This window comes from Amphiura filiformis, chromosome 1 (assembly GCF_039555335.1).
Source record: "Amphiura filiformis chromosome 1, Afil_fr2py, whole genome shotgun sequence".
Taxonomy (NCBI): Eukaryota; Metazoa; Echinodermata; class Ophiuroidea; order Amphilepidida; family Amphiuridae; genus Amphiura; species Amphiura filiformis.
The window spans coordinates 93,000,675-93,011,730 of record NC_092628.1 but is presented as its reverse complement, the minus strand read 5'-3'; the positions used below and the strand labels follow the sequence as shown (position 1 = coordinate 93,011,730).

Sequence of the window (11,056 nt, the reverse complement as noted above, 5' to 3'; positions counted from 1 at the left end):
TGTCGGAATGTACTTCGCTCATTTTTTGCAAGGAAATCCGAGGCGAAGAAACAGCGTCGCTCCGTTGTTAGTAAATCGGAGGCTGACTTGAGACTGCGTGCAACTCTGAGCAGCGCCGTCCCAAGCCAACGCCAGAAGAAAGGCCGCTTAAGAGTGGCGTATTTAAGGGTCGCTTTTGACAGGGGCTCAAAAGGGGACCATAATATACTCCAAGACTGTGTTGAGGTCCCATGGAGGGACCACCTTCCTTTCGGGCGGGCGCTCGTTGAACATACCGTCGAGAAGAAGACTTAGGGACCCATCTGAATTGATAGTCGATTCGCCGTCTTCAAATCCCGATGAATCGAGAGAATGGCTGACTTATAGTTGGCTATCGTTGCCTGCTGAAGTCCTGACCTGAACTTTTCTGTCAGAAAATCTGCCACTAGAGGCACAGGGGCTCTAGTGGGAGATGTATTCTCTCATCGCACCATGCGTAGTAGGGAGCCAAGCGCTGACTATACGTCACGGAGGGTAGACTCTCGTCTACCCCGGCGATGAGAGAAGCAGCTTCTGATGAAAAGCCTCCCTCGGCCGCACGTTCCCTGATAAGGGCCATGCAGCTAACTGCAGGTGCTCTAGTGGTAGACTTGGTACCTCTCCTCCGGGCATCCGGAGTAGATTTGGTAACTCGGGGAGTACTCGCGGCTGAGCCGCTAGTAGATCCACCATCGGTCGAAACCACAGGTGTTTCGGCCAGAACGGTGCTATCAGAATGACGGTGCAATCCTCCCTCCCGATCTTGGTCACCACCCTTGCGAGCAGTGAGATCGGGGGGAAAGCGTAAGCAGTCATTCCTCCCAGTCACGGACAGAGCGTCCACGGCGAATGCCTGTGGGTCTGCGACCCTTGAGCAATACACCGGCAGCTGATGATTTCGATGAGATGCGAACAAATCTATTGAGGGGTGGTACATCACCTCGAAGATCGTCTGGGCGACCTGCGGAGCAAGGGACCATTCTGTAGGTCCCGACACCTTTCCTCGTGACAGATCGTCCGCGAGGATGTTGGTGACTCCGCTATGTGCATCGCTCTCAGCGTAATCTGCCTGGCCTTGCACCACCCTATCAGGCGTAGTGCGTGCAGGCATAACCGTGGTGACCTGGTGCCCCCTTGTCTGTTGAGGTAGGCCACCACGGTTGTGTTGTCTGTTTGGACAACGATATGAGATCCACGATCACCTTCTCGAAATGCTGGAGAGTTCTCTCCACTGCCCAAAGTTCGAGAAGGTTGATATGGAACTCCGTCTCCGTGGCCGACCATAGGCCCGAGACTGAGTCCCGTGGATGTGGCCCCCAGCCCAGCTTTGACGCGTCGGTCGTCACTACGTGGCGCACCGCTGGTGCAGGAAACCTGACACCTTGAGTCAAATTGGGCTGATGGGTCCACCACCAGAGTTCCTCTCGCGCGATCTCCGACATCGGAACGCGAGGATATTGAGTGACGACTGGGCCTGTAAAAGGCTAGAAGGTGTAGTTGTATAGGCCTCATGTGAAAGCGGCAGTGCAGGCACGAGGTCTACCATACTGGCCATAAGGCCCAAAACCTTCATCCATGCCACAGCAGGTGCCCCCTCTGACTTCGGCCAAGAGTCGGGCACACCTCGCCATGTTCGTCACCCTCTCGGGTGAGGGCACCGCGATCCCCTCCTTGAGGTTGATCTGGGCCCCTAAGAATAGTGGTGTCTGCGTCGGGACCAAGTTGGATTTCTTGACGTTGATCAGAAATCCCAGGTCCCGCACCGTACGGACTACTAACTCCACGAGACACTGTGTCTCCAGCGGGGTGCGTCCGTAAATGAACCAATCGTCCAGGTAGCAACACATGTTGACTCCCCTGCGCTACAGGTACGCTGCCACCGCCCTGACCAGGAGTGTAAACACTCTGGGGGGAGGTGGACCAGCCGAATGGCAGGCATCGAAACTGGTAAGTTTGACCCTGTACCTTGAAGCGTAGAAACCTCTGATCTTGAGGTGCGATCGGAACATGCAGATATGCGTCCGAGAGATCTAGCGATGCCGCCCACATACCCTTGATGGGGCAGGCTAGCACCAGCGAGAGTCTCCATTCTGAACCTCTTGGGCCTGATGAACTCGTTCAACGGCTTGAGGTTCAGAATGGCCTCAGTCGCCGGTCTTCTTTGGAGCCAGAAAAAGCGTGCTCCAAAACCCCTTGGTGAAAGGGGGTAGACCGGGACAATCGCTTGCTTCGTGAGAAGCTGAGTGACCTCTGACAGTAGTGCCCGACGCTGGGGGCCGTCTGGCGGCACTACAGTAGACCGCTGAAGCGTGCAGGCGCACGAGGGGGGGCTGGTAAAGTCCAGCCTGTAACCCCCACTGACCACTGACAATACCCAGGCGCCCGGTGAGATGGCATGCCATCTCTGGGCGTAATGCACAGCGGCCGCCCACAGGGGAATCCCTGTGGGAAGTCAAACCTGCCGGCATGGACTGTCGACCGCCCGTGCCCTCAGGACCGATCTGGTTTGCCACCCTTAGAAGAACGGCTCTTCTTAGGGGCTTGCCATCTGGTCCAGCACTACTCTTGCGCTTCCCAGTTTTCTTGGGAGGTGCTGGAGTAGCCTCGGGCTGGTGTAGTCTGTGGTGCGGCGTCCTGCTGAAGCCGGAGCTGGCGCTGAAGAGCGCTTAGAAGACTTCTTCTTCTTGTGCTTCTTCTTCGCCTTACTGCCCTTCCCCTGTGTCAGGGCAGCCTCCGACTTCTTCAGAGTGCTCTCATTGGTGGCCTTCTGTGCCCGGTCCTCAACCGTGGCGCAAAAGGCCTGTCCAAAGAGTAGCCCCTGTCCCACCGAGTCTGACTTCTTCATTGCATCAGCAAAGTCGGAGCCGTAAGTTGACTGGAGGGACAGACAGGCATTCTCCCGGGCGGCGAGATGACATCCTATGGGCTAGGCCCATAGAACTCTCGTTGAGGTTAGCTGTTAGCACCGCTAACAGATTAACCTCGCGGAAGAGTTCGACGTTGCCCGTGGTGGTTCGCTACCTTCCTACCGAGGTGCTCGGCAAGCGTGGTAGCGACGCTAGAGACTCTGATAAGCGGCGTGCTCGCTTATCGATGAGCTTTAGCTCCTCCTCCCACTGGGGGGAGAACGACCCGTGCGCCTTGGCCGATAGCGGCAGGCGCTTGGCAACGTCTGGATCCATGTCAGGGACCCTGAGGTAGGTTTCGTAGTCCTCCTGCGAAACACGCAGTGGAAGCGTGCAAGCACGCGGCGTCGCCGCCCACATACCCTTGATGGGGCAGGCTAGCACCGAAGCGAGAGTCTCCATTCTGAACCTCTTGGGCCTGATGAACTCGTTCAACGGCTTGAGGTTCAGAATGAACCTCAATCGCCGGTCTTCTTTGGAGCCAGAAAAACGTGCTCCAAAACCCCTTGGTGAAAGGGGGTAGACCGGGACAATCGCTTGCCGTGAGAAGCTGAGTGACCTCTGACAGTAGTGCCCGACGCTGGGGGCCGTCTGGCGGCACTACCGTGGACCTCTGAATCGTGCAGGCGCACGAGGGTGGCTGGTAAATTCCAGCCTGTAACCCCACTGACCACTGACAATACCCAGGCGCCCGGTGAGATGGCATGCCATCTCTGGGCGTAATGCAATAAGCGGCCGCCCACAGGGGGAATCCCCTGTGGGAAGGCCAAGGCCTGCCGGCATGGACTGTCGACCGGCGTGCCCTCAGGACCGAGCTGGTTTGCCACCCTTAGAAGAACGGCTCTTCTTGGGGGCTTGCCATACTGGTCCAGCACTACTCTTGCGCTTCCCAGTTTTCTTGGGAGGTGCTGGAGTAGCCTCGGGCTCGGGCGTAGTCTGTGGTGCGCGTCCTGCTGAAGCCGGAGCTGGCGCTGAAGAACGCTTAGAAGACTTCTTCTTCTTGTGCTTCTTCTTCGCCTTACTGCCCTTCCCCTTGGTCAGGGCAGCCTCCGACTTCTTCAGAGTGCTCTCATTGGTGGCCTTCTTTGCCCGGTCCTCAACCGTAGCGCAAAGGCCTGTCCAAAGAGTAGCCCCTGTCCCACCGAGTCTGACTTCTTCATTGCATCAGCAAAGTCGGAGCCGTAAGTTGACTGGAGGGACAGACAGGCATTCTCCCGGCGGCGAGATGACATCCTATGGGCTAGGCCCATAGAACTCTCGTTGAGGTTAGCTGTTAGCACCGCTAACAGATTAACCTCGCCGGAAGAGTTCGACGCGTTGCCCGTGGTCGTTCGCTACCTTCCTACCGAGGTGCTCGGCAAGCGTGGTAGCGACGCTTAGAGACTCTGATAAGCGGCGTGCTCGCTTATCGATGAGCTTTAGCTCCTCCTCCCACTGGGGGAGAACGACCGTGCGCCTTGGCCGCTAGCGGCAGGCGCGTGGCGGCGGCTGGATCCATGTCAGGGACCCTGAGGTAGGTTTCGTAGTCCTCCTGCGAAACACGCAGTGGAAGCGTGCAAGCACGCGGCGTCGAAGCTCCAGCGAGCCTGACAGCCCTCCGAAACCTACCCTTGAGGTCCGCCGGGAATGCAAGTGCAGGCGACCCTTGTGTGGACGCGCTAGCTGGGCATCCTACTGAAAGATGCCCTGGTCCTCCTGAACGGACTCCTCCTGAGAGAAAGCCAGGCCCAAACCTTGGGCCACACGGCTCATCACCTCAGCGGTGTCCGCAGGCAGACCATTGCTAGCGAGTTCCTCACGGGAAGCGGGGAAGGATACCTGAAGCTAGCTGCACAGTCTCATCAGACTGTGAGTCGCTACTGGTTTCATCTTCCGACTCCTTTCCCTCGCCTTCAGACTCTGACTCACTCTCTGATGAGGAAGAGATCTGACGACGGGCATCTGAAGGTGGACAGGGAGGTGTCGCCACCGTGTGGCTAGCCAACTGAACACCAGCAGAAGAGGGAGTACTCCCGCTAGACCCGAGATGCTAGCTATAGCACCCGGGATCCGCACGCTCTCGCTGCTGTCGCCCTAGCCATAGCAGTGTGCGGCCTACCCTGAGCTGTATCAGGGTTAGCCACTCGCCGCCCGGGTGGGGTAACAACTGGTGGTACTGCTTGCCCAACGCTAGGCGGCACTTGCCACGGTGGTAGACCGTGGAAGAAACCACCCTGCGGCGGATACCACGGGCATACCCTGTTGGTAGCTGACCCTGAAAGGATCCGCCACCAGGGAAACCCCATGGGCGGCAGTACCAGTACCGCCTCCCCTGTTGCCACAGAGACTGTGGTAACCAGGACGAGTACTGCGGTACCTGCGTGGTTGTAGCGTAGGTGCCCGGTAGGGCTCCGGCTGCGTACCACTGTACCCATGCCTCACAGCGTTCCCGCTAGAGGATCAAGCCGTGTGTATGGGTACCCGCTATACTGGCTGTCCCTTGGCTAAAAGGAGCTTGCCTAGTATCACGGGTAGCTGGCGTGTATACCCTCGATCAGTCACCTCGCTACCTGAATAGGCAGTATCAATCAATGGAGCCATGCTCCGCTGAATAGATAGTGATCGATCATAAGAGGGTAATTGACCCATTGACTGTAATGGATCACCCACGCTCTGCTGGCTCTCGAGGACATAAGTGGGTTGTTGATCAGCCAGGCTGTTCAAACTACCTACCCTAACCTCTTGAGCCTTGCCCAAGGTCGCTGTGTGTGGCGGACCACTCACGGCAGCTATGGGCGCGTGCATAGTGGCTACCACTGAAGTCAAGCCGTAGCTCGTCTCGGTAGCTGCCACTGTTTGCACTTGGGTCGCTGTCCCGTGAGAGACTGCGAGCCCAGCCCCGGTATAGCCGCTAGCCAGTCCCGGAGGACAGCCGGCAGCCATTCCAAGGCCCAGGGAATCACTCGGCGGTCCCACCATGGAACGCTGCCGTGTGACAACCCCAGTTGGTTCTGCTAAGACTACACCTGAAGCGTTAGCCCCGGTATCGTCTCTGCTAAACCCATGCACGTTTTCATTCGACCCTTGCGGGAGCGAAAGCGCGTGCTGCGTGCCATGGATCAACCCAGGCAAGCCCGGGTTCCACTGGCACGCTGCGTGCTACAGACCGGCGAGGCAAGTCCGCTGCACGCTGTATGCTAAGATTCAACCCAGGCAAGCCCGGGCTACCTTTGGCATACTGTCCGTCGCCGGCGACTTACGCGGGTGCTAGACCCGCTCGTTCGCCAGCAATAGGCGGGTGTCCACCTGCAAGAAGCTCGCTAGAGATCTCACTGGTAGACTGGTACTCGCCTGTTAGGGCAAGTACCGCCCTGCTGCCTGCTACTAGCTTAGGCGTTAAGTCAGTGCTTTCGCTGGCTGCTAGGCCTTCGGGCTCGCTATAGCAGTCCCGGAGGGTCCGCCTGCTTGCCGGGACCGGAGCCCCAGAGGTTACCTTAGCGTGGCCCTTGCCGGCCTAGCTAGTACCTACCATATCAATCTTACCTGTAGGCTTCTGTTTCTTAGTCTTCGTCTTCTGTCTGTGTCGAAGACCTAACCGAGCGCTACTTTCTAAATCCTCGAAGTGGATGTCCGATAAGCCTATGCAAAAGGAAGCACACTTATTTGATTTAGAGCAATCCCTGTGGGAGTAGCAGAGTGGATGCGGGTCCCACTCTGGTACAAGGGAAGGGCATGATTGACAAGGCCTAGACATTGTAGTAATCGGGGCGTACAGCACTACCCCCGAACACAAGCTCAAGCCCAATAAACAGACCCACACGCACAGTGGCTGACGCTGATGTAGTGGTATGATATAAAAATATATATACAAAGGGATGAAAAACTGAAAACCTTTTGGGGAAGATTTGTCAGGCTGGTCCTTGAAACCCACGAACTCTTAGCAGTAACTCGTCATCAGACAGCGTACTGAAAGATATAACGATAGAGCACACCATAAACATAGCGATAATCACTCACCATACATGTATACACAGTACTGTACAAACATCTATTGTAACTTACTAGTCTGTTATAGTTGTTTTACGTGAGAACAAAAATAAAATGGCTTCCTAAGGGCGGCCATTTTGAAAACGTGTGTCCCGTATATGGACGGAAACACACATACAAGCGCGGTTTTTGGATCGTTTTTGTCACTTTTCTAGCGAAAAAATGTCGTCAAAACTATCTCCCTAGCGACTATACTGGTTGGTTTTACCTCAGTGTAACAAACAAACTGTATATCTCGTCCTTTGGTTAGTAATGATACTTAGCGGTGGTAAAGAAAAATCCACTCGTCTATCTCATCTAGAAACCAAGGAGGATAAGGGATGATTATCGTGTGTGACGTCACCGAATGGGTGAGTCCACTGGGATCGGGGTTTTTGTTATTTATTCATTTATGTGGGACAAAATGACTATTGGTTTTTCCGCATCTGGGATCGATGCAAGAAGTATCTTAATCAACATCGGAAGCGGTAAGATCGACCGGTGTACTGAGTCTTAAACATCGTCCTAAACAACACACTATTGGACCGAGTGAAACATACCAAATTTTTAGGTGTCTTAATAGATGAAAACCTCACCTGGAAATGTCATATTGACTCGTTTCCAAAACTTTGTCGAGAAATATTGGTATCATGAACAAATTAAAACACTTTATTCCTGATCGAATATTATATACCTTATATTGTACTTTTATTTTGCATTACCTCAATTATGGAATTCTAATCTGGGGAATACATGTAAACTTTATTTAGATAAACTGACCAAACTCCAAAAATGGGCAATAAGAACAATTTCTAATAGTCATTATAGAAGTCATACCAGACCTTTATTTGCCAAATACAACATTTTAAATATAGAAGATATGTATTCTCTTGAACTTGGTGTATTTATGTACAAGAATTCCATACATGAGTTACCCAATTCATTTAATGAGTATTTTACAAAACGTTCTGACATCCATGACTACCAGACAAGGCGAAATAATGATCTCCAGTTAACAAAAAATAAAAGAGTTTTTTCCGACCATTCTATTCGAACAGCGGGCCCATACTTTGGAACTCTCTAGATAAAAAATTAAAGACTCAAAGTCCATAAAACATTTCCATAAACACCTTAAACAAAAACTTATCTCTAAGTACAATTAGGCCATTCTCGAGCACTGTAATTTGTCATGTCTGTTAGTCATTTTTATTTATTTATGTTGATTTCATAATCTTTGTTTTGTTTTTTCGTCAGGAAAGGCAATTCTCAGGCCTTATTGGCTTTCCTTCTTTTTCCGCCATATTGTGTTTCTTTATTTTTGATGTAGTTGTATATTTTTATATATGGAAATAAATGAATGAATGAATGAATGAATGAATGAATGAATGAATGAATGAATGAATGAATGAATGAATGTAGATAAACACGGTGCATTATCAGAGAGACAGCACGGTTTTGTGAAAGGAAAGTTATGCCTTACAAATTTACTTGAGACACTTGAAGAAGTTACTGAGAATCTAGACCTGGGAGTCGGAGTTGACATCATCTTTTTGGATTATGCAAAAGCTTTCGACTCGGTACCACATAAGAGACTAATCAACAAGTTAAAAGCGTATGGCTTCAATGGAAAAGTTTTGAACTGGATAGAAGATTTCTTAATGGGAAGATCACAAACAGTCACCGTAAGGAATGCTACTTCAAACCAGGCAGATGTGCTTAGTGGAGTTCCTCAAGGGTCAGTGCTGGGACCGCTGCTGTTCATCTTGTACATCAACGACTTGCCACAACATGTGAACTCCAGTATACAAATGTTTGCTGATGACACCAAGATTTTCACCGCTGTTAACACCCCAGAGAGTGCAGATAAACTACAAAGTGACATAGACAAGCTTCAGATATGGTCGGCAAAATGGCTCCTTAGATTCAACGCAGGGAAATGCAAAACTATGCATTTTGGAAACGCCAACCCAGAAGTTGATTACATAATGGACGGTGTTACACTTGAAGCCATACAGGAAGAGAAAGACCTGGGTGTTTATCTGACTAGTGACTGCAAGTCGAGTGTTCAATGTACCAAAGCAGCCCAGAAGGCCATGAATTGTCTGCGAGTTATCAAGCGCACATTTAAATTCATCAACAGAGACAGCTTCACCATACTTTACAGAGCTTACATCAGACCGCACCTGGAATACTGTGTTCAAGCTTGGAGTCCTGGATTAAGAAAAGATATCACCACTCTAGAAAAAGTCCAAAGGAGAGCTACTAAGTTAGTCCCAGAGATTAGAGACATGACATATGAGGAAAGACTTCAAAAGCTGAAGCTGTATACCTTAGAGCAGAGAAGACTGAGGGTGACTTAATTGAAACATTCAAGATTCTAAATCAATTTGAGAGAGTGGATCAAGAAAGGTTCTTCAAGCTAGCAACCACAGACACAAGAGGACACAGTCAGAAGCTGTTCAAACCGAGGCTACACAAAGCACTCAGGAGCAGACAAGATTTCTACTCACAGAGAGTCGCTAATTAAGAACTCCTTGCCAGCCTACGTCATAAATACCAAGAATACAAACTCCTTCAAAACACAACTTGACAGATATTGGTTCTTAAAGGCGTAAGCCTACTCTCTCCCATCAAACTGTAAGTGTAAGTGTAAGTGTAAGTGTAAGTGTATACCTGCTAACCAGACAGCAATACTGCGTATTGCTGTATGGAACCAGACATCTGTATCTGTATCTGTATCTGTCATCGTCAGCAGAATCTCCTCTTGTAGAGGCAACATCGCCAACCTTGACTAAAAGAGCATGACTTGGATGGACGTGCAGGTTAAATTGAAATTTTTTTAGTTGCATAATTCTTTGTTGACTTGGATCTTGAAGGCTGCAATGGTAGCGGCATTTACAGTTGCTGTAGACAAGTTGTTCCATATAGGGATGGTAGATGGAAAAAAATGTATCCCCATAGCGTCTTGTTTTGTAACGGATCTGGCGGAACTTTTTGTTGTGCCCCCTGGTTTCTCTGGTTTGGTGAACAAGGTGACTTCCAAGTGACATAGAGTAGGTATGCTAGGTGAATTCAAATTTGCCATCAAACTGCATCATTTTACATATCAAATTAAAGCCCTTGAGTAAAAAAAGCCAAAACTGAAAGCATTTTGTCATAGAGCTTTCCGTAACAAAGTTACATCTTGTCAAATATTGACTTTCATCAAAAAGATTCTGCTAGCAAAATTCCCCAAAACGGGATTTAGGGGTGTTTCTAGATCTTAGTCTCATGGCGATAGCAGCTTTTTTTAATGGAACTGCTATCAAAATCCTCTAAAATTCCATGTGCGACTTGATTATCACCATAAAAATCATATATTTGGGTCAAGTGAAGTATAGAAAACATACTAAATGTAGGTTTCCTTCACCGACACAATATGCATTGTGTAAATATGCATTGTGTTTGGGCCCCGGTCTCGGCGAATTTCGCTGACTAGCAAATGTGTTAACTAAGGTTTGCCTGGGATACCCATGTACAGTCTACATATATAAAATTATAGAGATCGAGATGAAGATGATGAAAATTTTAAGCTTACTAACTTTGGAAGTCTTCATTTGGCTATCGATCAACATTGTTTTCAATGGCGATTCAGGGATAGGTAAAGTTTTACATATGAAGAGTATAGAAATTGAAAAAAACATTTTACACGTGAAACTATAGTAAAAAACTGTAACAAACCTGGCACGCAAACAGCTATGGAGGCTGCCATGTTTTCGTTTTAGCTTGTTTGGATTGGAAGTTCCGTTTTACTGAAGAGCACCCAGTACTGTGCAGCTAGTCAGCACAGATGGTCAGGCAAATCATATCATATTATCATAATCTTTCACTTTCATAGTCCCCTCTTGAGTACAACATGAACACATATTAAACAAATCAAGAGTAAAGATATGTCTGAATTAATATCCAAAAAGTTCCTGCATTTTACTTCGCACATTTATGAGTTATTTGGGGTTAAAAATGTGTTTTTCGTGATTATGTTCCCATATTTGCCCAAAAATGTCAAATATTAAAATAGCTGTAACTTTAAAAAATAAATTGAGTAGAAATTTACTTCACTTCTATTGTAGATGTTACATGTCACATGG

The 11,056-nt window shown here is 49.7% G+C and overlaps 1 protein-coding gene across 1 annotated transcript in view; it reads right to left on the bottom strand.

The window, feature by feature from the left end:
• Positions 1–10,762, bottom strand: part of LOC140157950 (exosome complex component CSL4-like) — a 20,877-nt gene extending 10,115 nt beyond the window's left edge. The window contains exon 1 of the mRNA XM_072181201.1: positions 10,650–10,762. Coding sequence (XP_072037302.1) covers positions 10,650–10,680 — 31 coding nt within the window. The 5' untranslated portion in view covers positions 10,681–10,762. The remainder of the gene's footprint in view (positions 1–10,649) is intronic.
• Positions 10,763–11,056: the final 294 nt, after the last annotated feature.